Consider the following 25,964-nt stretch of genomic DNA (forward strand, 5'->3'; position numbering starts at 1 on the left):
CGTGGGACGCTCCTGGGGATTCGGGGCTCGGTCCCTTCCTCCTTCTCCCCATCCCTGCGTCCCCATCCCTGTGTCCCGTCCCTGTCCCATCTCCCTGTCCCCATCCCCGTGTCCCATCCCTGTCCCATCTCCCTGTCCTCATCCCTGGATCCCATCCCCGTGTCCCATCTCCATCTCCCCATCCCAGTGTCCCCATCCCAGTGTCCCATCCCCGTTTCCCATCCCCATGTCCCATCTCCCTGTCCCCATCCCAGTGTCCCATCTCCCTGTCCCCATCCCAGTGTCCCATCCCAGTGTCCCATCCCCATTTCCCATCTCCATGTCCCATCTCCCTGTCCCCATCTCCATGTCCCATCCCAGTGTCTCATCCCAATGTCCCATCCCCGTGTCCCATCTCCGTGTCCCCATCCCAGTGTCCCATCCCAGTGTCCCATCCCCATTTCCCATCTCCCTGTCCCCATCCCAGTGTCCCATCCCCATTTCCCATCTCCATGTCCCATCCCCGTGTCCCCATCCCAGTGTCCCATTCCCATTTCCCATCTCCATGTCCCCATCTCAGTGTCCCATCCCTGTGTCCCATCCCCATTTCCCATCTCCTGTCCCCATCCCTGTGTCCCATCTCTGGATCCCATCCCCATTTCCCATCTCCCTGTCCCCATCTCCCTGTCCCCATCCCAGTGTCCCATCTCCCTGTCCCCATCCCAGTGTCCCATCCCAGTGTCCCATCCCTGTGTCCCATCTCCATGTCCCATCTCCCTGTCCCCATCTCCATGTCCCATCCCAGTGTCTCATCCCAGTGTCCCATCCCCGTGTCCCATCTCCGTGTCCCCATCCCAGTGTCCCATCCCAGTGTCCCATCTCCCTGTCCCCATCTCCCTGTCCCCATCCCAGTGTCCCATCTCCCTGTCCCCATCTCCCTGTCCCCATCTCCATGTCCCATCTCCCTGTCCCCATCCCAGTGTCTCATCCCCGTGTCCCCATCCCAGTGTCCCATCCCAGTGTCCCATCCCCATTTCCCATCCCCGTGTCCCATCCCCATTTCCCATCTCCAAGTCCCATCCCCGTGTCCCCATCCCAGTGTCCCATCCCAGTGTCCCATCCCTGTGTCCCATCTCCATGTCCCATCTCCCTGTCTCCATCCCAGTGTCCCATCCCCATGTCCCATCTCCCTGTCCTCATCCCAGTGTCCCATCCCCACGTCCCATCCCCATTTCCCATCTCCATGTCCCATCACCCTGTCCCCATCCCAGTGTCCCATCCCTGTGTCCCATCCCCATTTCCCATCTCCTGTCCCCATCCCTGTGTCCCATCCCTGGATCCCATCCCCATTTCCCATCTCCCTGTCCCCATCTCCCTGTCCCCATCCCCATGTCCCATCTCCCTGTCCCCATGCCAGTGTCCCATCCCCGTGTCCCCATCCCCATTTCCCACCCCAGTGTCCCATCCCCATTTCCCATCCCCGTGTCCCATCCGCGTGTCCCCATCCCCATTTCCCACCCCAGTGTCCCATCTCCCTGTCCCCATCCCAGTGTCCCATCCCCGTGTCCCCATCCCCATTTCCCACCCCAGTGTCCCATCCCCATTTCCCATCCCCGTGTCCCATCCGCGTGTCCCCATCCCCATTTCCCACCCCAGTGTCCCATCTCCCTGTCCCCATCCCAGTGTCCCATCCCCGTGTCCCCATCCCCATTTCCCACCCCAGTGTCCCATCCCCATTTCCCATCCCCGTGTCCCATCCGCGTGTCCCCATCCCCATTTCCCACCCCAGTGTCCCATCTCCCTGTCCCCATCCCAGTGTCCCATCCCCGTGTCCCATCCCTGTGTCCCATCTCCATGTCCCATCTCCCTGTCCCCATCCCAGTGTCCCATCCCAGTGTCCCATCCCAGTGTCCCATCCCCGTGTCCCATCCCAGTGTCCCATCTCCCTGTCCCCATCTCCCTGTCCCCATCCCTGCGTCCCATTCCCCATCTCCCCCGGCCCGTCAACGGCGGGAAAAGGCAGCAAAGGGCTGATTCCCGGCCTTTCCGTGCAGAAGGAGCTGTCGGAGAAGGAGCGCTGGCAGCACTTGGCCGACCTGGCCGACTTCGCCTTGGCCATGAAGGTGACGCTGATGAACATCAACTACCAGTCCTTCAACAACTTCATGCTCCGCATAGGCAAGTCCGGGAATGCCGGGAATGCCGGGAATTCCGGGATACCTCCGCGTGCCCCGGTGCCATCGGCGCGTGTCCCGCGCAGGGATGAACAAGGGCGCGGTGCTGGCCGGGGTCATCGGCGCCCGCAAGCCCCACTACGACATCTGGGGCAACACAGTCAACGTGGCCAGCAGGATGGAATCCACCGGAGTCATGGGGAACATCCAGGTGGGATCACGGTGGGAGCGGCGATCCGGGGGCGTGGAGCGCTCGGAACGGCCCAGGCTTGGGGTGGGAAGGGGAAAGCCGGGGTTGGGAATGCCAGGGAAAGGTTGGGGATGGATGAGGAGCTGCTCCGAGGTGGGAAAGGCGTGGAATGGTGGGATGGGTTGGGTTCGTTCCAGCTTGGACTCCGTCCCCTATCCCAGGGGTGCTCCGAGCTTTCCCTGGACACTGCCAGGGATCCGAGGATTCCCTGGGAATTCCAGCGCAGCCGGGAATCCCTTCCCAAGATCCCAGCCCCAGCTCCCCTTTCCCAGGGAAATCCCTCCATTCCCGCCTCTCCCAGCCTGCCATTGGATCCAGCCCCAGCCCGACTCCTCTGCGGGAAGGAATTCCGGCCTCCAGGCCCTTCCCTGGGAATCTCGGCACTCCAGGAAGGCTCTCCCTTCCCTTTCCCATCCCCGACTTCCAGAAAAACCCCTGGCCATGGATTCGGAGCCTCCTGCATCCCAGAATCCCGGAATGCTTTGGCTGGGATCCACGCAGCTTCAATCCCATCCCATTCCAAGGCCGGCACCTCCCCCGATGATCCCAGGCTGCTCCAGCCTTTCCTTGGGCACTCCCGGGGATTCCCTGGGAATTCCAGCCCAGCCCGTGCCAGGGAAAAATCCCTTCCTAAACTCGGCCCCCCCTCGGCTGCGCTGGGATCCGGCCGTTGTTCCCAGCGGGGTTTTTCCCCGCTCCCATCCCAGGAAAGATTCCCGGTATCCCGGCGTCTCCGCTTTTCCCGCAGGTGGTGGAGGAGACGCACCTGATCCTGAAGGAATACGGATTCCGCTTCGTCCGGCGCGGTGCCGTCTACGTCAAGGGCAAAGGGGAGCTCCTGACCTTCTTCCTGAAGGGCCGGGAAAAGCCGGGATCGTTCCTCGGAGCCGCCGCCGTTCCCCTGCCCCACCAGGTGCTGGAGAATTCCTGAGGATCCGCCGGCACCACGGAAAACCCCTCGGGAATGTGGGATCCGGAAGCCAAGGCTTTGGCACGGACCCTTCCCGGAGGTTTCGGGGGGATTGGATTCCGTGGGAAAGAGGGAAACGCGGATCCGGCTCCGGGGACCGCGCCGCCGGCTTTTCCCGGGGTTTTCCGGGAGGAGGCGCCGCGGGACAGCAGGACTTGGAGTGGCGGCAGCAATTCCAGGAGATCCAAACTCAGGGATGGTTGGGAAGACTCCGCGTCTCTTCCGGGAGCGGGAGCAAATCCGGGATTTGCTGGGAATTGCCCCCGGATTCCTCCCGAAGCACGGCAGGGAGGAGCTGGGAGAGCTCGGATCCGCCTCGGATTTGGGGAAGAAGGGACGGGAATTGTGCGTTCCAGGCCCTGGAATTCCATCGGAGAACCGATGGATTTCCATTCGGGATCGGCGGCGCCGGGAACGGCGCCCATGGAATGAGGGGAGCCGGGGGCATTCCCGGAGTTGGGATCGCTTTGAATAGAAGGAGTGGAATTCCAAAGCCTGATTCCCATTTGCCGGCCTGCTCTGTTCCAGGGATAACGGGAGGGGCTCCAGCGCTTCTCCGAGGGGGCCTTGGGTTTGGAGGGATCCCGGAATCTTTGGGTGGGATCCACGGAGCTTCAGTTCCATCCCATCCCGACCCCACGATGATCCCAGCGTGCTCCAGCCTTTCCTTGGATGCTCCCAGGGATTCCCTGGGAATTCCAGCGCAGCCGGGAATCCCTTCCCAAGATCCCAGCCCGAGCTCCCCTTTCCCAGGGAAATCCCTCCATTCCCGCCTCTCCCAGCCTGCCATTGGATCCAGCCCCATCCCGACTCCTCTGCGGGAAGGAATTCCGGCCTCCAGGCCCTTCCCTGGGAATCTCGGCACTCCAGGAAGGCTCTCCCTTCCCTTTCCCATCCCCGACTTCCAGAAAAACCCCTGGCCATGGATTCGGAGCCTCCTGCATCCCACAATCCCGGAATGCTTTGGCTGGGATCCACGCAGCTTCAATCCCATCCCATTCCAAGGCCGGCACCTCCCCCGATGATCCCAGACTGCTCCAGCCTTTCCTTGGGCACTGCCAGGGATCCGGCCATTCCCTGGGAACTGATAATCAATACCTGATAATCAATAACTGATAATCAATAACTGATAGTCAATAACTGGTAACCAATTATTAGTAACCAATAACCAAGAACTGATAATCAGGAACTGAGAACCAAGAACTGAAAATCAACAACCGATAACTGATAACTGATAATCGATAACCAATAATCAATACCCAATAACCGATCAGCAGCACCTCGCAGTCGCTAATTACCAACAATCAATCAATAACCGATAATCGCCGATCAATGCCGTGCCCAGCCCCCGCCCCGTTCCCGCGGCTCCGGAGCCTCCTCCCGAGGGTCCCGAACCCCAAAGGTTCCCCCAATTCCGGCCCCAATTCCCAGATTTTCCCGGGATTTGGGAGGATCCCGAGGGTTTTATCCCAAAAAAGTTCCCAAATCCCAAAGTTTTCATCCATTTCCCAGATTTTCTCAGGTTTTGGGAAGATCCTGAGGGTTTCAGCACAAAAAAGTCCCAAATCCCCAATTTTTTAACGCCCAAATTCCCAAGGATTTTAACCCCAAAAAATCCCAAATCCCAAAGTTTTCATCCAATTCCCAGAATTTCCCAGGATTTGGGAAGACCCCAAAGGATTCTATCCCGAAAAAGTCCCAAATCCCAAAGTTTTCCCCCCATTCCCAGATTTTCCTGGCATTTGGGAGGATCCCGAGGGTTCTATCCCGAAAAATCCCCAAATCCCGAATTTCTCCTCCAATTCCGGCCCCAATTCCCAGATTTTCCTAGGATTTTTGAAGATTCCAAGGGATTTAATTCCAAAAAAAAAACCAAATCCCAAAGTTTTCACCCAATTCCCAGATTTTATTCCCAAAAAACACCCAAATCCCAAAGTTTTCCCCCAATTCCGGCCCCAATTCCCAATTTTTATCCCAAAAAGTTCCCAAATCCTGAAGGTTTTCCCCCAATTCCCAGATTTTTACAGGATTTCAGAAGATCCCGAGGGTTTTAGAACGAAAAATCCCCAAATCCTGAATTTCTCCCCCAATTCCGGCCCCAATTCCCAAAGTTTTCCCAGGATTTTTGAAGATTCCAAAGGATTTAATTCCAAAAAAATCCCAAATCCCGAAGTTTTCACCCAATTCCCAGATTTTGTCCGGAAAATCCCCAAATCCCGAATTTCTCCCCCAATTCCAGCCCCAATTCCCAGATTTTCTCAGGATTTCTGAAAATCCCAAGGATTTTATCCCGAAAAACCCCCAAATCCCGAATTTCTCCCCCAATTCCCAGATTTTAACGCCAAAAAACCCCCAAATCCCGAATTTCTCCACCAATTCCAGCCCCAATTCCCAGATTTTCCCAGGATTTTTGAAGATTCCAAGGGTTTGATCCCAAAAAGTTCCCAAATCCCAAAGTTTTCCCCCAATTCCCAGATTTTCCCCGGATTTCAAAAGATCCCAAGGATTTTATCCCAAAAAATCCCCAAATCCCGAATTTCTCCTCCAATTCCTGCCCCAATTCCCAGATTTTCCCAGGATTTCAGAAGATCCCAAGGGATTTCATCCCAAAAAACTCCCAAATCCCAAAGTTTTCATCCAATTCCCAGATTTTCTCAGGATTTCCGAAGATCCCAAGGATTTCACCCCAAAAAATTCCCAAATCCCAAAGTTTTTCACCCAATTCCCAAGGATCTTACTCCCAAAAAATCCCCAAATCCTGAATTCCTCCCCCAATTTCTCCCCCAATTCCCAGATTTTCCCAGGATTTTTGAAGATCCCAAGGGATTTCATCCCAAAAAAATCCCCAAATCCCAAAGTTTTTTAACCCAATTCCCAGATTTTACTCCCAAAAAACCCCCAAATCCCGAATTCCTCCCCCAATTCCAGCCCCAATTCCCAGTTTTTCCCTTAATTTGGGAAGATCCCAAGGATTTCATCCCAAAAAACCCCCAAATCCCAAAGTTTTTTCACCCAATTCCCAGATTTTACTCCCAAAAAACCCCCAAATCCCGAATTCCTCCCCCAATTCCAGCCCCAATTCCCAGTTTTTCCCTTGATTTGGAAAGACCCCAAGGATTTCATCCCAAAAAAATCCCCAAATCCCAAAGTGTTTTCACCCAATTCCCAGATTTTATTCCCAAAAAACCCCCAAATCCCGAATTCCTCCCCCAATTCCGGCCCCAATTCCCAGATTTTCCCAGGATTTTTGAAGACCCCAAGGATTTCATCCCAAAAAATCCCCAAATCCCAAAGTTTTTTCACCCAATTCCCAAGGATCTTACTCCCAAAAAACCCCCAAATCCCGAATTCCTCCCCCAATTCCAGCCCCAATTCCCAGTTTTTCCCTTGATTTGGGAAGACCCCAAGGATCTTACTCCCAAAAAACCCCCAAATCCCGAATTCCTCCCCCAATTCCAGCCCCAATTCCCAGTTTTTCCCTTGATTTGGGAAGACCCCAAGGATCTTACTCCCAAAAAACCCCCAAATCCCGAATTCCTCCCCCAATTCCCGGCTTTTACCCCCCCAAAACCTCCCGACTCCCCAAGTTCTCCGATGTCATTCCCGAGAAAGTCCCCGAGCCCCGCCTTTCCCCCCCTCCCCCCGGCCATTCCCGGCTTTTCCGCCTCTCCGGGAATTCCGGCGGCCGCTCAGGAGCTCCAATCCGCGGATCCGAGGGCTCGGAAGGCTCGGGGCAGCGCCCGGCGCCGGAACAGCTCCGCGTGAGCCGAGGCCGCCGCCGCCGCTGGGAAAGCGGGAATCAGGCGGGAAAGGAATTCCCGGAGCCGCCCTGCCCGCAATGCCGGCGGCATTCCCAGAACGCCGGCGGGATTCCCGGGAGCCGCAGGGATTTCCCCAGGGGATTCCCCGCAGGGAAAAGGGGCTTTTGCCCGCGGGAATGTTCCCATGGAAGGGATTTCCCAACGGGGTTTCCCGATGGAATTTCGTAACGGGATTTTCCGATGGAAAGAGTTCTCCATCGGAATTTTCCATCGGCATTTTCCGACGGGACTTTCCCATGGAATCTTCCAAAAGAATTCCCTCCCGGAAAAGGATTTTCCAGAGGAATCTTCCTCAAGGAAAGAGTTCTCCGATGGAATTTTCCTGCTGGAATTCGCGCATGGAGAAGGAATTTTCCAAGGGAATTTCCCAATGGAATTCCCTCACGGGAAGCGTTTTCCGATGGAATTTTCCAATGGAATTTTCTGATGGAATTCCTTCACAGGAAGCGTATTCCCATGGAATTCCCTGCTGGAATTCCCACATGGAAAAGGAATTCCAACGGAATTTCCCAATGGAATTCCCTCACGGGAAGAGTTTTCCGATTGAATTTTCTGATGGAATTCCCACATGGAAAGGGAATTTTCCAAGGGAATTTCCCAATGGAATTCCCTCCCGGGAAGCGTTTTCCGATGGAGTTTCCTGCTGGAATTCCCACATGGAAAGGGAATTTTCCAATGGAATTTTCCGATGGAATTCTCTGATGGAATTTTCCAACAGAAAGAGTTTTCCGATGGAATTTTCCGATGGAATTCCCACACGGAAAAGGATTTTCCAAAGGAATTCCCTCCTGGAATAGGAATCCCCAAAGGAATTTTCCGATTGAAGGAATTTCCCAATGGAATTTCCTGCTGGAATTCCCACATGGAAAAGGAATTTTCCAAGGGAATTTCCCAATGGAATTCCCTCACGGGAAGCGTTTTCCGATGGAATTTTCCAATGGAATTTTCTGATGGAATTCCTTCACAGGAAGCGTATTCCCATGGAATTCCCTGCTGGAATTCCCACATGGAAAAGGAATTCCAACGGAATTTCCCAATGGAATTCCCTCACGGGAAGAGTTTTCCGATTGAATTTTCTGATGGAATTCCCACATGGAAAGGGAATTTTCCAAGGGAATTTCCCAATGGAATTCCCTCCCGGGAAGCGTTTTCCGATGGAGTTTCCTGCTGGAATTCCCACATGGAAAGGGAATTTTCCAATGGAATTTTCCGATGGAATTCTCTGATGGAATTTTCCAACAGAAAGAGTTTTCCGATGGAATTTTCCGATGGAATTCCCACACGGAAAAGGATTTTCCAAAGGAATTCCCTCCTGGAATAGGAATCCCCAAAGGAATTTTCCGATTGAAGGAATTTCCCAATGGAATTTCCTGCTGGAATTCCCACATGGAAAAGGAATTTTCCAAGGGAATTTCCCAATGGAAAGAGTTTTCCAATTCCAAACCGGAATTGCCGGAATTCCAATTTCCAAATTCCACATGAGGGAATTCCAGCAGGGAAATTCCATTGGAGAACTCCTTCCTTGAGGAAAATTCCATCGGGAAACTCTTTCCATTGGGAAATTCCATTGGAAAATTCCATTGGGAAATTCCTTCCGTGAGGGAATCCCGTGGGGAAAATTCCACTGGAAAATTCCGTTGGGATTCCCTTTCTGGGAAATTCCATCGGAAAATTCCATCGGAAAAGGCTTCCCATGAGGGAATTCCTTTGGAAAATTCCACTGGAAATTCCTTTTCCATGCGGGAATTCCAGCAGGGAATTCCATGGGAATACGCTTCCTGTGAAGGAATTCCATCAGAAAATTCCATTGGAAAATTCCATTGGAAAATCCTTTCCATGAGGGAATTCCGTCGGAAAATTCCATCGGAAAACTCCTTCCTTGAGGAAAATTCCGTCAGAAAATTCCGTCGGAAAATTCCGTCGGAAAATTCCGTCGGGAAACTCTTTGCATTGGAAAACTCCATCAGAGAATTCCATCGGAAAATTCCATTGGAAAATTCCCTTCCCATGAGGGAATTCCATTGGGAAACTCCTTCGTGAGGGAATCCCGTCGGAAAATTCTTACGGAAAACTCCTTCCTTGAGGAAAATTCCAGCAGAGAATTCCATTGGAAAATCCTTTTCTGTGAGGGAACTCCTTTGGAAAATTCCATCGGAAAACTCCTTCCTTGAGGAAAGTTCTGGAGGAAAATTCTGTAGGAAAATTCCATCGGAAAATTCCGTCGGGAAATTCCATTGGAAAGTTCCTTCAGTGAGGGGATTCCTTTGGAAAATTCCATTGGAAAATTCCATTGGATAATTCCTTCTGTGAGGGGATTCCATTGGAAAATTCCAGCAGAGAATTCCATTGGAAAATCCTTTTCCGTGAGGGAATTCCATTGGAAAATTCCCTTGGACAATTCCCTTCCCCTGAGCCAATCCCATCGGAAAATCCCCCGGAATTCCCATTCCGTGCGGGAATCCCCCCCCCCCCCCGCCCGGGACCCTCCGGAGCCGCTCCCCTCCCCCCCCACCCCCCATTCCCGGCGCCAATTCCCGAATTCCCAACCCCCCCCCCCCAGCTCAGGAATGGCGGCCAACGATCCCAAATCCCGAGAAATCCTCGGAATCGCCGCTCACCGGAGCCGGAGACGGCGACTTCCGAAGGGAGGCTCCGGCAGGGATCGGCGTAGAGGAGCCGCGCCCGGAAGGAGGCGCCGCCGCTTTTCCCGGGAATTCCGTACTGGAAGCTCAGGAGGTTGCACAGGGAATTCCGATGGGGAATTCCTTGGATCCACTCGGAAAACTGCTCCTGGTGGAGGGGGGAAATTCCAGGGAATAGAGGGAAGAATTCCCGCTGGGAAAGGTTTGGATGGGAATGGGAGGGTTTGGAATTCCAGTTTGGGAAGGGGAGAATTCCCGGGAAAATTCCAGCCTGGGGAGGTGCCCGCTCTTCCCAATCTTTGGGATTCCTGATCCTGACGCTTCTGAGGTCAAAAATCCGGGATTTGCCCGACAACAATCAGCGGGAAAAAGGAAATCCAGAGGCTCCTGAATTCCAGGGAATCCCCAAATCCAGGGATCCCATCCCAGGCCGGGCACATCCAAATGCCCGGATTCGGGAATTCCCTGGGATTGCCGGGAATGTCGGCCGGAGATTTCTCAGCAAGGATCGGGATTGAGGATTTTGGGATTCCAGGAATTGTGGTGGAATTTGGGAGGGAGCGGGAAGAGGAAAGTTCTGGGATCCCGGAATCCTGGAATTCCGGGATGGGATCCACGGAGCTTCAATCCCATCCCATTCCAATCCCGCATTCCCAGGTGGATCCGGCCTTTCCTTGGGCACTGCCAGGGATCCAGGGATTCCCTGGGAATTCCAGCCCAGCCGGGAATTCCTTCCCAAGATCCCAGCCCGAGCTCCCCTTTCCCACTGGAAGCCATTCCCTGTTTCCCATCCCTTTATCCCAAATCCCGGATCCCCTCCAGCCTCGGGAAGTGGCTCCGAGGGGAGAATTCCCGGGATAATTCCATCCCTGAGCTCCTGCAGGAAAGGCCCCTCCTTTTCCCAAGCTTTGGGATTCCCAAAGCACTTCCAAGCCCCAAAATCCGGGATTTGCCCGACCACAATCAGCAGGACAAGGAAATCCGGAGGCTCCTGAATTCCAGGGAATCCCCAAATCCACCCAAACCTCGATCCTGCTCCGATCCCGGGATCCCATCCCCGGCCGGGGATCCCGGCCAGCCCCAAATCCCTGGATTCAGGAGAGCCCTGGGATTCCCGGGAACGTCGGCCGGAGATGTCTCAGGAGGGATCGGGATGGAGGATTTTGGGATGCCGGGAATTGCGGTGGGATTTGGGATGGAGCGGGGAGAGGAGAAGCTGCACAGCAGGAGAGCGGGGGGATCCTGGGATCCCGGAATTCCAGCCTGGATTGGGTGGGACGGGACCTTCAATCCCATCCCATCCTGACCCCACGGTGATCCCGGGATGCTCCAAACTTTCCTTGGATCCGGGAATTCCAGCCCAGCCGGGAATTCCTTCCCAAGATCCCAGCCCGAGCTCCCCTTTCCCAGGGAAATCCCTCCATTCCCGCCTCTCCCAGCCTGCCATTGGATCCAGCCCCAGCCCGACTCCTCTGCGGGAAGGAATTCCGGCCTCCCGGCCCTTCCCTGGGAATCTCGGCACTCCAGGAAGGCTCTCCCTTCCCTTTCCCATCCCCGACTTCCAGAAAAACCCCTGGCCATGGATTCGGAGCCTCCTGCATCCCAGAATCCCGGAATGCTTTGGCTGGGATCCACGCAGCTTCAATCCCATCCCATTCCAAGGCCGGCACCTCCCCCGATGATCCCAGGCTGCTCCAGCCTTTCCTTGGGCCCTGCCAGAGATCCGGGCATTCCCTGGGAATTCCAGCCCAGCCGGGAATTCCTTCCCAACATCCCCCCCATTCCCACTGGGATCCGGCCGTTCCCTGTTCCCCCTCTTCCCAAATCCCTCTCCCGCTCTCCTTCCCCTCTGGAAAAGCCGCCACAGATTTCCCTGGATCTTCCCCTTCCCCACCCCAACCTCCACCTGGAAAACCCCGATTCCCACCCGGATCGAGGATCCCGGCCAACATTCCCTGCGGAATTCCCAACCCTTCCCCACCTGGAATTGCTCCAGCTGGTGCCTCCTCCCCACGAAGGCGTTGAGGTGCTGGAAAAGGACATCCAGGAATCCCCGGAGATCCGAGGGCAGGAATTTCCGGGCCAGCTGCTCCAGAGGGATGAAGGGGGGGATGGAATGGCGCCGGATGCGGAATTCCCGGGATTCCGGCCGCACGAGCAGCTCCAGGTGGAAGCGATCCAGGAAGGAGCCCTCGAAGGCCGTGTGGAAGGAGAAGGAGATGCCGTGCTTGGAGAGCTTCCCGCTGATCCCTGGGAATTCCGGGAATGGGAATGGGCCGGGGAATTCTCCGGGAATGCTCCGAGGGAGGGGGGGAGGGGGAAAATTCCAGGGGTTTGAGGGGGGATGTGGCTCATTTCCCAAGGAAACCGCTTCATTCCCAAAGAAACCGCCTCATTCCCTAGGAAACTCTTTAATTCCCGAGGAAACTCCTTAATTCCCAAGGAATCCATGCAATTCCCAAGTTCCCCACCCCATTCCCAAGGGAAACTCCACAATTCCCAAGGAAAGCGCCTCATTCCCAAATTAACCACCCCATTCCCAAGGAAAACTGGGGAATTCCCAAGGAAAGCGCCTCATTCCCAAATTAACCACCCCATTCCCAAAGAAAACCACCCAATTCCCAAGTTCCCCACCCCATTCCCAAAGAAACTGCCTCATTCCCAAGGAAATCACCTCATTCCCAAGGAAACCACACAATTCCCGAGGAAAACTGGTTAATTCCCAAGGAAAACTGCCTCATTCCCAAAGAAACTGCCTCATTCCCAAGAAAACCACCCAATTCCCAAAGAAACTGCCTCATTCCCAAGGAAAGCGCCTCATTCCCAAATTAACCACCCCATTCCCAAAGAAAACCACCCAATTCCCAAGTTCCCCACCCCATTCCCAAAGAAACTGCCTCATTCCCAAGGAAATCACCTCATTCCCAAGGAAACCACACAATTCCCAAGGAAAACTGGTTAATTCCCAAGGAAAACTGCCTCATTCCCAAAGAAACCATCCAATTCCCAAGGAAACCACCCAATTCCCAAAGAAACTGCCTCATTCCCAAGGAAACTTCCCAATTCCAAAGGAAACTCTTTAATTCCCAAGGAAACTCCTTAATTCCCAAGGAAACCGCTCCAATTCCCAAGGAAACTTCCCAATTCCCAAGTTCCCCACCTCCTTCCCAAAGAAACCACCTCATTCCCAAGGAAACCACCTCATTCCCAAGGAAACCGCCTCATTCCCAAAGAAACCGCCTCATTCCCAAGGAAACCGCCTCATTCCCAAGGAAAACCGCCTCATTCCCAAAGAAACTCTTTCATTCCCAAGGAAAACTGCTCATTCCCAAGTTTTCTGCCCAATTCCCAAGGAAAACCACCTCATTCCCAACTTCCGCTCCTCATTCCCGAGGAATCCGCTCGATTCCCAAGAATTCCTTCCCCAGGTGACTTTTCCAGAGCCTCAGCTCAGCCCATAAATCCCAAGCCGGGAATTCCCACTTTTCCAGCACCTCCCACCCCAAATGCTCCGATCCCTCGGGAATTCCAGCCTCCATTCCCGAAATCCAGCAGATCCCAGTTACCTGTGAGCTGGAAAACCTGGAGCAGCTCCCGGAGATTCCTGATTTTCCACTCCAGCACCTCCCGAGGGTCGGGAAGAGCCGGATCCGAGGGAATTCCCTCTTTTCCAAGCTGCTCCAAAACCCGGGAGAGAGGAGAGGTCACCCAAAAAATCCCTGGAAAAAACCTCCAAGCTCATCCCAGAGTGGGAATTTCCAGGGATGGAGCAGCCAAGATTTCCTTGGAAAACTCCTCCTGGAATTCCTCCCTCACCGCCTTTTCCAGCAGCTCCAGTTTTTCCCGGAGCTGATCCCGCTGGAGCCGCAATTCCCGGATTTTGGAGTTTAGGAAAGCCGACTTCTCTTCCCGCCTTTCCTTCTCCTCCTGCTCCACCGCTTCCCGGTGCGCCCGGAATTCCAGCATTTCCAGGTGGGCCAAGATTCCTGGAAAAAACGGGACAAGCTCCCAAAATTCCAAGCGGGAATGGCGAAACGAAGGGAAAAAAAACCCCAAATCAACCCCATTTGGGATCATTTTTCCGAAGGGTTGAGGGATTTTTGGGAATTCTTGGGAATCGAGGCGGCATTCCCAAGGACTCACCCAGTGGGAATTCCCTTTTCCCATCCTCCTTCCCGTTCTTTTCCCGCTCTCCAAGAGAGGAGGGAGATTCCCGCTTTTCTTTGCTGGGATCCATCCCTTGGGAATGTTGGGAACACCGGGAGCGATCCCGGAGCGGGAGAATCCCGAAGGATCCGGGGCTGGAAAGAGATGGAAGAAATCCCGTGGAATTCCCGTAAATGGGGGGATGGTGGGGTTTGGGTCATGGGGAAAAAGGGGCCAGGAATTTGGGAATGGGAGGGAATTTTGGGAATCGAGGGGGGGATGAGAAGTGAGGGGAGAGGGAGGGACAGGGATGATCCCAAAGGAAGGACAGGGATGATCCCACAGGGAAGGACAGGGATGATCCCACAGGGAAGGACAGGGATGATCCCACAGGAAGGACAGGGATGATCCCACAGGGAAGGACAGGGATGATCCCAATGGAAGGACAGGGATGATCCCACAGGGAAGGACAGGGATGATCCCAAAGGAAGGACAGGGATGATCCCAAGGAAGGACAGGGATGATCCCAAAGGAAGGACAGGGATGATCCCAATGGAAGGACAGGGATGATCCCAAGGAAGGACAGGGATGATCCCAAAGGAAGGACAGGGATGATCCCAAAGGAAGGACAGGGATGATCCCAAGGAAGGACAGGGATGATCCCAAAGGAAGGACAGGGATGATCCCACAGGGAAGGACAGGGATGATCCCAAAGGAAGGACAGGGATGATCCCACAGGGAAGGACAGGGATGATCCCACAGGAAGGACAGGGATGATCCCAAAGGAAGGACAGGGATGATCCCAATGGAAGGACAGGGATGATCCCAAGGAAGGACAGGGATGATCCCACAGGGAAGGACAGGGATGATCCCACAGGGAAGGACAGGGATGATCCCAGGGAAGGACAGGGATGATCCCACAGGGAAGGACAGGGATGATCCCAAAGGAAGGACAGGGATGATCCCACAGGGAAGGACAGGGATGATCCCAGGGAAGGACAGGGATGATCCCAGGGAAGGACAGGGATGATCCCAAAGGGAAGGACAGGGATGATCCCAAGGAAGGACAGGGATGATCCCAAAGGAAGGACAGGGATGATCCCACAGGGAAGGACAGGGATGATCCCAATGAAGGACAGGGATGATCCCACAGGGAAGGACAGGGATGATCCCAATGAAGGACAGGGATGATCCCACAGGGAAGGACAGGGATGATCCCACAGGGAAGGACAGGGATGATCCCACAGGGAAGGACAGGGATGATCCCAATGAAGGACAGGGATGATCCCAAGGAAGGACAGGGATGATCCCACAAGGAAGGACAGGGATGATCCCACAGGGAAGGACAGGGATGATCCCACAGGGAAGGACAGGGATGATCCCAAAGGAAGGACAGGGATGATCCCAAAGGAAGGACAGGGATGATCCCACAGGGAAGGACAGGGATGATCCCAAGGAAGGACAGGGATGATCCCAAAGGAAGGACAGGGATGATCCCAAGGAAGGACAGGGATGATCCCACAGGGAAGGACAGGGATGATCCCAAAGGAAGGACAGGGATGATCCCACAGGGAAGGACAGGGATGATCCCAAAGGAAGGACAGGGATGATCCCACAGGGAAGGACAGGGATGATCCCAAAGGAAGGACAGGGATGATCCCACAGGAAGGACAGGGATGATCCCACAGGGAGGACAGGGATGATCCCAAAGGGAAGGACAGGGATGATCCCAAGGAAGGACAGGGATGATCCCAAAGGAAGGACAGGGATGATCCCAAGGAAGGACAGGGATGATCCCACAGGGAAGGACAGGGATGATCCCAATGAAGGACAGGGATGATCCCAAGGAAGGACAGGGATGATCCCACAGGGAAGGACAGGGATGATCCCAAAGGAAGGACAGGGATGATCCCAAAGGAAGGACAGGGATGATCCCACAGGAAGGACAGGGATGATCCCAAGGGAAGGACAGGGATGATCCCAAAGGAAGGACAGGGATGATCCCAAGGAAGGACAGGGATGATCCCAAAGGAAGGACAGGGATGATCCCACAGGAAGGACAGGGATGATCCCAAGGAAGGACAGGGATGATCCCACAGGGAAGGACAGGGATGATCCCAAGGAAGGACAGGGATGATCCCAAAGGAAGGACAGGGATGATCCCAAGGAAGGACAGGGATGATCCCACAGGGAAGGACAGGGATGATCCCACAGGAAGGACAGGGATGATCCCAAGGAAGGACAGGGATGATCCCACAGGGAAGGACAGGGATGATCCCAAGGAAGGACAGGGATGATCCCACAGGGAAGGACAGGGATGATCCCACAGGGAAGGACAGGGATGATCCCAAAGGAAGGACAGGGATGATCCCACAGGGAAGGACAGGGATGATCCCACAGGGAGGACAGGGATGATCCCAAGGAAGGACAGGGATGATCCCAATGAAGGACAGGGATGATCCCAAGGAAGGACAGGGATGATCCCACAGGGAAGGACAGGGATGATCCCAAGGAAGGACAGGGATGATCCCACAGGGAAGGACAGGGATGATCCCACAGGGAAGGACAGGGATGATCCCAAGGAAGGACAGGGATGATCCCAATGGAAGGACAGGGATGATCCCAAAGGGAAGGACAGGGATGATCCCAGGGAAGGACAGGGATGATCCCACAGGGAAGGACAGGGATGATCCCAAGGAAGGACAGGGATGATCCCAATGAAGGACAGGGATGATCCCAAGGAAGGACAGGGATGATCCCAATGAAGGACAGGGATGATCCCAAGGAAGGACAGGGATGATCCCACAGGGAAGGACAGGGATGATCCCAAGGAAGGACAGGGATGATCCCAAAGGAAGGACAGGGATGATCCCACAAGGAAGGACAGGGATGATCCCAAAGGAAGGACAGGGATGATCCCAAAGGGAAGGACAGGGATGATCCCAAGGAAGGACAGGGATGATCCCAAAGGAAGGACAGGGATGATCCCACAAGGAAGGACAGGGATGATCCCAAAGGAAGGACAGGGATGATCCCAAAGGAAGGACAGGGATGATCCCAAGGAAGGACAGGGATGATCCCAAAGGAAGGACAGGGATGATCCCAAGGAAGGACAGGGATGATCCCAAAGGAAGGACAGGGATGATCCCAAGGAAGGACAGGGATGATCCCAAAGGAAGGACAGGGATGATCCCAAGGAAGGACAGGGATGATCCCAAAGGAAGGACAGGGATGATCCCACAGGAAGGACAGGGATGATCCCAAAGGAAGGACAGGGATGATCCCAAAGGAAGGACAGGGATGATCCCAAAGGGAGGACAGGGATGATCCCACAGGGAAGGACAGGGATGATCCCAAGGAAGGACAGGGATGATCCCAAGGAAGGACAGGGATGATCCCAAGGAAGGACAGGGATGATCCCAAAGGAAGGACAGGGATGATCCCAAGGAAGGACAGGGATGATCCCAAAGGAAGGACAGGGATGATCCCACAGGGAAGGACAGGGATGATCCCAAAGGAAGGACAGGGATGATCCCACAGGGAAGGACAGGGATGATCCCAAAGGAAGGACAGGGATGATCCCAAAGGAAGGACAGGGATGATCCCACAGGGAAGGACAGGGATGATCCCAGGGAAGGACAGGGATGATCCCAAAGGGAAGGACAGGGATGATCCCAAGGAAGGACAGGGATGATCCCAAAGGAAGGACAGGGATGATCCCAAAGGGAAGGACACGGATGATCCCAAAGGAAGGACAGGGATGATCCCAAGCGAAGGACAGGGATGATCCCAATGGAAGGACAGGGATGATCCCAATGAAGGACAGGGATGATCCCAAAGGAAGGACAGGGATGATCCCAAAGGAAGGACAGGGATGATCCCAAGGAAGGACAGGGATGATCCCAAAGGAAGGACAGGGATGATCCCAAGGAAGGACAGGGATGATCCCAAAGGAAGGACAGGGATGATCCCACAGGGAAGGACAGGGATGATCCCAGGGAAGGACAGGGATGATCCCAAAGGAAGGACAGGGATGATCCCACAGGGAAGGACAGGGATGATCCCAAAGGGAAGGACAGGGATGATCCCAGGGAAGGACAGGGATGATCCCACAGGGAAGGACAGGGATGATCCCAGGGAAGGACAGGGATGATCCCACAGGGAAGGACAGGGATGATCCCACAGGGAAGGACAGGGATGATTCCACAGGGAAGGACAGGGATGATCCCACAGGGAAGGACAGGGATGATCCCAAGGAAGGACAGGGATGATCCCACAGGAATATCAGGGAAGATCCCAAGGGAATTCCCACAGCCCCGTGAGGGGCCCGGGCCGCGCCCCCGCTTCTCCCTCAGCGCCACCGGCCCAAGGGTCCGAGGGACTCAGGAGCCCCCTCCAGGCCTTGACGGCCCCGAACGGAGCTCGAGCGACCCCCGAACCCTCCCCAAAACCCCAAAACCTCCAAAAATTCCCCCAAAAATCACCCCAAAAATCCCAAAAATTCCCCCAAAACCCCGAACCCTCCCTGAAGTCCCCGCGCCCACCTCAAACCGCGCGCCTCAGCGCCGCCGGAAGTGCGTCATCACGCCGGCGGACGTGCCGTACCCCAACATGGCGGCGCCCTGTCTGCCGCTCGGGCCGCCCTTCTCCCAGCAGCCCCCGCGGCTCCGTACGGCGGCATGGCGGCTCCGGCAGCGGCGGAGCTGGTGCAGTACGTGGTGCTCCGCGGCGACCTGGCGAGGCCTCCGCGGTCGTGGCCGCTGGGCGCGGTGGTGGCCCAAGGTTGCCACGCGGCGCTGGCCGCCGCTCACGCGTACCGGGAGCGTCCCGACACGGCCGCGTACCTGGAGCAGGGCGGCGCCATGAGGACCGTGGTGCTGGAGGTGCGCGGGGCATGATGGGAACGGCGCGCTGAGGGGAGGGCGGGCGCCATGTTGGGCGGGTGGAGAGGCGGGAGGGGAAATCGGGATTTGTGGAGAGGCGGGAGGGGAAATCGGGATTCGTGGGAATATCTTGGAGTTGAGGGAGCTGGAAAAAGGGCGGGGTGGGAAAAAAAGGAGGCTCGGGGTGGGATTTTTGTGTCTTCACAGGAAGAGGGGGTCGGGTTGTGCTGCCAGGGATGGGAGGAGAGGGAATGGCCTCAAGTTGTTGCAGGAGTTTTTCAGGAATTGCTCTTGAGTTTTCCAGGAATTTCTGTTGAATTTTCCCACTGGAATTTCCTGTGAGTTTTCCTGGATTTTTCCAGGATGGTCCCTTGAATTTCTCCTGAATTTTCCAGGAATTTCTCTTGAATTTTCCTGGAATTTCCTCTGAATTTTCCTGGATTTCCCCAGGATTGTCCCTTGAATTTCTCCTGAATTTTCCAGGATATTGTTGGATATTGGGAAGAATTCCCTCATGGAAAAGGTGCTGAGGGTTTGGAAGTGCTCAGGGCAGTGCTGGAGTCCCAATTCCCACTTGAATCTCCTGGGAATTTTCCTGGATTTTCCCAGGATTTTCCCTTGAATTTCTCCTGAATTTTCCAGGAACTTCGCAGGAATTTTCCAGGAATTGTCCTTGAATTTCCCAGGAATTCTCCAGGAATTTTCCCTGAATTTTCCTGGATTTTTCCGGGATTTTCCCTTGAATTTCTCCTGAATTTTCCAGGAATTTCTCTTGAATTTTCCAGGAATTTCTCTTGAATTTTCTTGGCATTTTCCTGGGAATCTTTCAGGAATTCTCTTCTAATTTCCCAGGAATTTCCCTTGAATTTCTCCTGAATTTTCCAGGAATTTCCTTTGAATTTCGCAAGAATTTTCCTTAAATTTTTCAGGAATTTTCCAGAATTCCCCTTGAATTTCCCTTGAATTTTCTGGGAATTTCCCTTGATTTTTGCAGGAATTTTCCTTGAATTTCTCTCAGAATTTTCTGGGAATTTCCCGGGAATTTCCCTTGAATTTTCTGGGAATTTTTCAGGAATTTTCCGGGAATTTTTCAGGAATTTCCATTGAATTTCCCAGGAATTCTCTGGGAATTTCCCTTGAATTTTCCTGGATTTTTCCAGGATTTTCCCCTGAATTTTCCAGGAATTTCTCTTGAGTTTTCCAGGAATTTCTCTTGAATTTTCCTGGAATTTCCTGTGAATTTTCCTGGATTTTTCCAGGATTTTCCCTTGAATTTTCCAGGATTCTTTCAGGAATTTCTCTTGAATTTTCCTGGAATTTCCTGTGAATTTTCCTGAATTTTTCCGGGATTTTCCCTTGAATTTCTCCCAAATTTTCCAGGAATTTCACCCGAATTTTCCAGGAATTTCTCTTGAGTTTTCCAGGAATTTCTCTTGAATTTTCCTGGAATCTCCTGTGAACCTTCTCGGCATTTTCCTGCGAATCTTTCAGGAATTCTCTTCTAATTTCCCAGGAATTTCCCGTGAATTCCCCCCCCCAATTCATTCCCCCCGGGAATTCCCGCTGGGAGCCGAACTCATTCCCGCTTTTCCCGTCTCCGCAGGCTCCGGACGAGGCTTCCCTGCTGGATCTGGAGCGGCTGCTGCGGGAGGAGGGCGTCGAGCACCGCCTGTGGACGGAGCAGCCCGAGGGCGTCGCCACGGGCCTGGCGCTCCGGCCCTATCCCAAGGAGCGCGTGCAGCGGCACCTCCGGAATTTCCGGCTGCTCCGCTGACGGCGGCCGCCCAGCCGCCTTCTCCTCGCCAGCTGGGAACGCTCCGGAAGTGCTTTCCCAAGGCAATTCCCGCCCGCTCCGCGTGGCGTCTCTTCTCCCCGGGGATTCGGATTTCTCGGTTTCCCTGCCACGCCCAGCCCCAAATTCCCGAAATTTCTGCTCTTCCCACGTCCCGAATTCTCCCCAAATAACACAACTTTGGGCTCCAGCTCTGGATTTTCCTCTTTTTCCGTGAATTTCCCGGGTTTGCCACTCAATCCGTCTTTTTTTTCCAGGAATTTCCCTTGAGTTCTCCGGGAATTTCCCTTGAACTTTGCAGGAATTTCCCTTTAAGTTTCCCAGGAATTCTCCAGGAATTTCCCTTGAATTTTCCAGGATTTTTCCAGGAATTTCCCTTGAATTTTCTGGGAATTTTCCTGAAATTTTCTGGGAATTTTCCAGGAATTTCTGTTGAATTTTCCAGGAATTTTCCAGGAACTTCCCTTGAACTTTCCCGGAATTTTCCTTGAATTTCCCTTAGAATTTTCTGGGAATTTTCCAGGAACTTCTCTTGAATTTTCCGGGAATTTCCGGCTGCTCCGCTGACGGCGGCCGCCCAGCCGCCTTCTCCTCGCCAGCTGGGAACGCTCCGGAAGTGCTTTCCCAAGGCAATTCCCGCCCGCTCCGCGTGGCGTCTCTTCTCCCCGGGGATTCGGTTTTCTCGGTTTCCCTGCCACGCCCAGCCCCAAATTCCCGAAATTTCTGCTCTTCCCACGTCCCGAATTCTCCCCAAATAACACAACTTTGGGCTCCAGCTCTGGATTTTCCTCTTTTTCCGTGAATTTCCCGGGTTTGCCACTCAATCCGTCTTTTTTTTCCAGGAATTTCCCTTGAGTTCTCCGGGAATTTCCCTTGAACTTTGCAGGAATTTCCCTTTAAGTTTCCCAGGAATTCTCCAGGAATTTCCCTTGAATTTTCTGGGAATTTTCCTGAAATTTTCTGGGAATTTTCCAGGAATTTCTGTTGAATTTTCCGGGAATTTTCCAGGAACTTCCCTTGAATTTCCCTTGAATTTTCCAGGAATTTCCCTTGAACTTTCCGGGAATTTTCCTTGAATTTCCCTTAGAATTTTCTGGGAATTTCCCAGGAGTTTCTCTTAAATTTTCCAGGAATTTTCCAGGAATTTCTCTTGAATTTCCCAGGAATTCCCCTGGAATTCTCCAGGAATTTCCCTTGAACTTTCCCGGAATTTTCCTTGAATTTCCCTTAGAATTTTCTGGGAATTTTCCTGAAATTTTCTGGGAATTTTCCAGGAATTTCCCTTGAATTCTCCAGGAATTTCCCTTGAATTTTCCAGGATTTTTTCAGGAATTTCCCTTGAATTTTCTGGGAATTTTTCAGGAATTTCCCTTGAATTTCCCTTGAATTGTCCAGGAATTTTCCGGAATTTTCCTTAAATTTTCCAGGAATTTTCCAGAATTCTCCTTGAATTTCTCTTGAATTTTCCAGGAATTTTCCTTGAATTTCCCAGGAATTCTCCTGGAATTTTCCAGGAATTTCCCTTGAACTTTCCCGGAATTTTCCTTGAATTTCCCTTAGAATTTTCTGGGAATTTTCCAGGAATTTCCCTTGAATTTTCTGGGAATTTTCCTGAAATTTTCTGGGAATTTCCCAGGAGTTTCTCTTAAATTTTCCAGGAATTTTCCAGGAATTTCTCTTGAATTTCCCAGGAATTCCCCTGGAATTTTCCAGGAATTTCCCTTGAACTTTCCCGGAATTTTCCTTGAATTTCCCTTAGAATTTTCTGGGAATTTCCCAGGAGTTTCTCTTGAATTTTCCAGGAATTTTCCAGGAATTTCTCTTGAACTTTCTGGGAATTTCCCTTGATTTTTGCAGGAATTCTCCAGGAACTTCCCTTGAATTTTCTAGGAATTTACCTGGAATTTTCCAGGAATTTTCCTGGAATTTTGCAGGAATTTTCTTCGAAATTTTCCAGGAATTTTCGAGAAATTTCTCTTAAACTTTCCGGGAATTTCCCTTGAATTTCCCAGGAATTTTTCAGGAATTTTTCAGGAATTTTCCAGGAATTTTTCAGGAATTTCCCTTGAATCTTCCGGGAATTTTCCTGAAATTTTCCGGGAATTTTCCAGAAATTTTCCTTTACTTTTCCAGGAATTTCCCTGGAATTTTCCTGGAATTTCCCAGGAATTTTCCTTGAATTTTCCAGGGATTCTCCAAGAATTTCCGTTGAATTTTCCAGGAATTTCTCTTGAATTTCCCTTGAATTTTCTGGGAATTTTCCTGGAATTTTCTGGGAATTTCCAGGAATTTCCCTTGAATTTTCTTGAAATTTTCCAGGAATTTCCCTTGAATTTCCTTTGAATTTTCCTGGAGTTTTCTGGGAATTTCCCTTGAATTTCCCTTAGAATTTTCCTGGGAATTTTCCTTTACTTTTCCAGCAATTTCCCTTAAATTTTCCCAGAATTCCCCTGAAATTCCCTGGGAATTTCCCCGCCCTTTTCCCATCCCATCCCCCCTCTGCCTCCTCCACCCCCAGGAATTTTTGGCCCCTCCCCCACCCCCCTCCCCCAATTCCCTCCAAGCTCCCCCTGGGAATCCTCCAGCAACAAAAAAAACCTCGGGAATTTCCACGGAAAAACCCCCCAAACCCCCCCCCTTTTTTTTTTTTCCCCCCCCCCCGCCACAAAATTCCGTCATTTCCCTTTTTCTTCTTCTTCTTATTTATTTATTAATTATTAATTATTATTAATTAACTCTTCCTTTTAAATAGCCCGACCTACTCCAGCCGTTAGACGCAATTCCAAGCGGGGGGAGGGGAGGAATTGGGGGGAGGGGGGAGAGGAAAAAAAAAAAAACCCCAAACACCAAACCAGGATCCGGCTGCTCCCGATTTTTTTTCCCGGTGGGATTTTCTCTTCCCCTCCCCCACCCTTTTCCCCTCCCCCTCCTTCCCCAAAAAAAAAAAAAAAACTTTTCCAGAAGTTTTCCATCTTTTTCTTCCCCCCCCCCCCCCCGTTTTTTTTTTTTTTTTTTTTTGTCTTTTTTTTGCAAATTTTTTGTTGTTTTTCCTTTTCCCTTCCGGAAAAAAAATTGTATCTACAAGAGCTCCGCCCCTCCCCCAGCCCTCCCCCTCCCAGCATTCCTTAAAAATTATTGCGGATTTTTCCCGGTTTTTTGGCCCCTCCCTCCCCTCCCCGATGGTTTTTGTTGTTGTTTTCTTTTCCCTCCCTCTTTCCTTGCACTGTACACGAAGCTTTTCCCCCCTCGCTCATCCCTCGGAATTCCAGAGAGGGGGAGGGGAAAAATCCGGCAGAAACCATGGAAAAACGGTGGTTCCGAAGAAAAAAAGCAAAGTTGATTTTTTTTCTCCTTTTTTTGGTGCTTTTTGGGTGGTTTTTTTTTTGAAATGCCCTCTTTTTTTTGTTGTGTTTTTTTTTTCTTTTTTTGGTTTTTTTTTTTTTTTGGGTTTTTTTTTTTTGGTTGTTTTTCTTGGAAAACCAAACGCAAACCCCGACAAATTCCACGATTTTTTTCTTTTTCCCGCTAGAAAAAGCTGATTGTACGCACGAGCCGAAGGGAAAGGGGGGGAAAAACGGGGGGAAAGGAGGGAAAAAATTGGGAATTTTGGGGAGTACGGATTGGGGAAAAAAAACCCCAAAAAATACCCCCAAAAAAAAACACCCCCCCCGGCTTTTCCGGCAGAATTCCGGCGTTGATCATTCCCGATTTTCCGTGGCCCGCGTCAGATCCAGCTGAGACTGAGCTTCCTCCTCCTCTTGCTGCTGCTTTCCCGGGAATTCTCCGGAGCCGGGAATGGGGGGGGAAAAAAAAACCAGGGATGGACCCGAGGGTTGGGATGGAGGAGCAGGAGGGAAGTGGAGGAGATGTGGGGAGGGAGGGAAAAAGGGGGAAAAAGGGGGAAAAAGGGGGGAAACTGGAAAAAAAGAGGAAAAAGGGGAAAAAACGAAAAGAGGGAAAAAAGGGGGAAAAAAGAGGAAAAGGGGAAAAAGGAGGAAAAAGGAAAATAGGATGAAAAGGGGGAAAGAGGAAGAAAAAGGGGGGAAAAGGAGAAAAATGAGGAAAAGGGGGGAAAAGAAGGAAAAAGGGAGGGAAAGGAGGGAAAAGGGGGGAAAAAGGAGGAAAAGGAGGAGGAAAAGAGGAAAAAAGGAGGAAAAAGGGGGGAAAGGGGAGAAAATTTGAAAAAAGGAAAAAGGAGAAAATGCGTTAAAGAGGAAAAAGAAGAGGAAAAGAGGAAAAAGAGGAAAAGGGGAAAAAAGGGGGAAAAGGAAGAGGAAAAGAGGAAAAAGAGGAAAAGGGGAAAAAAGGGGGAAAAGGAAGAGGAAAAGGGGAAAAAGAGGAGGAAAAGGGGAAAAAAGGAGGAAAAAGGAAAAGGGGAAAAAAGGAAAAGGGAAAAAGGGGGGGAAATGGGAAAAAAAAGGAAAAAGGGAAAAACGAGGAAAGGGGGGAAAAGAGGAAGAAAAGGGGAAGAAAAAGAGGAAAAGGGGAAAAGAGGAGGAAAAGGACAAAAAATGAGAAGGGGAAAAAAAGAGGAAAAGGGGAAAAAAAGAGGAAAAGGGGAAAAAGAAGAAAGGAGGAAAAGAGGACAAAAAGGGGGAAAAGGAGGAAAATGGGAGAAAGGAGGAAAACGGAGAAAAAAGGGGGGAAAAGAGGAGGAAAAGGGGGAAAAAGAAGGAAAAAAGAGGAAAAAGGAGAAAAGGACAAAAAAGGAGGAAAAAAGGAAAAAAAGACAAAGGAGGAAAGGGAAAAAAGGAGGAAAATGGAGGAAAAAGGACAAAAAAAGGGGGAATAAAGGAGGAAAATGGGGGGGAAAGGACAAAAAAGGGGGAAAAGGACAAAAAAGGAGGCAAAAGGGAGGAAAAAAGGAGGAAAAGGGGGGGGAACAGGAGAAAAAAGGAGGAAAAAGGGAAGAAAAAGGAGGAAAATGGGGGAGAAGAGAAAAAAGGGGAAAAGGACAAAGGAGGAAAAAGGAAAATGGAGTAAAAAGGGGGGAAATGGGGGAAAAATGAGGAAAAGGGGAGGAAAAAGGGGGAAAAGGGACAAAAAAGGGGGAAAAAAGGAGGAAAATGGAGGAAAAGGGAAAATGGGGGAAAATGAAAAGGGGAGGAAGAAAGGAAAAAAGAATGAAAAAGGAGGAAAAAGGACAAAGAAGGGGGAAATAAGGAAAATGGGGGAAAAGAGGAAAAAGGGGGAAAAAGGAGGAAAAGAGGAGGAAAAAGCGAAAAAAGAAAAAAGGGGGGAAAAGAGGGGGGAAAGGACAGAAAAGGAGGAAAAGGGGACAAAAAAAGGAGGAAAAGAAGAAAAAAG

General features: G+C 52.0%; 3 protein-coding genes and 1 long non-coding RNA gene across 4 annotated transcripts in view; 3 read left to right on the plus strand and 1 right to left on the minus strand.

Annotated features, from left to right (window-relative positions):
- Positions 1–3,872, plus strand: part of ADCY3 (adenylate cyclase 3) — a 48,475-nt gene extending 44,603 nt beyond the window's left edge. Inside the window, exons 18-20 of the mRNA XM_032103352.1 lie at positions 2,034–2,157; positions 2,240–2,364; positions 3,152–3,872. Coding sequence (XP_031959243.1) covers positions 2,034–2,157; positions 2,240–2,364; positions 3,152–3,334 — 432 coding nt within the window. The 3' untranslated portion in view covers positions 3,335–3,872. The remainder of the gene's footprint in view (positions 1–2,033; positions 2,158–2,239; positions 2,365–3,151) is intronic.
- Positions 3,873–4,301: 429 nt separating this feature from the next.
- LOC116441457 lies at positions 4,302–5,665 on the plus strand. Its single transcript, XR_004239076.1, has 2 exons — positions 4,302–4,866; positions 5,372–5,665. It is a non-coding gene; the product is annotated as an uncharacterized LOC116441457 (long non-coding RNA).
- Positions 5,666–7,009: 1,344 nt separating this feature from the next.
- On the minus strand, positions 7,010–18,613 carry CENPO (centromere protein O). Its single transcript, XM_032103359.1, has 7 exons — positions 18,527–18,613; positions 13,980–14,137; positions 13,653–13,822; positions 13,403–13,511; positions 11,818–12,086; positions 9,813–9,984; positions 7,010–7,157 (listed from the first exon to the last, which is right to left on the minus strand). Exons 2-7 carry the CDS (start codon positions 14,071–14,073, stop codon positions 7,063–7,065), a joined length of 909 nt encoding a protein of 302 aa, XP_031959250.1. The 5' UTR covers positions 14,074–14,137; positions 18,527–18,613; the 3' UTR covers positions 7,010–7,062.
- On the plus strand, positions 18,566–21,432 carry PTRHD1 (peptidyl-tRNA hydrolase domain containing 1). The gene is made up of 2 exons (XM_032103360.1): positions 18,566–18,865; positions 20,469–21,432. The coding sequence occupies exons 1-2, from the start codon at positions 18,662–18,664 to the stop codon at positions 20,637–20,639; spliced, it is 375 nt and encodes a 124-aa protein (XP_031959251.1). The 5' UTR covers positions 18,566–18,661; the 3' UTR covers positions 20,640–21,432.
- Positions 21,433–25,964: the final 4,532 nt, after the last annotated feature.

Source organism: Corvus moneduloides, chromosome 3 (genome assembly GCF_009650955.1).
Source record: "Corvus moneduloides isolate bCorMon1 chromosome 3, bCorMon1.pri, whole genome shotgun sequence".
Taxonomy (NCBI): domain Eukaryota; kingdom Metazoa; phylum Chordata; class Aves; order Passeriformes; family Corvidae; genus Corvus; species Corvus moneduloides.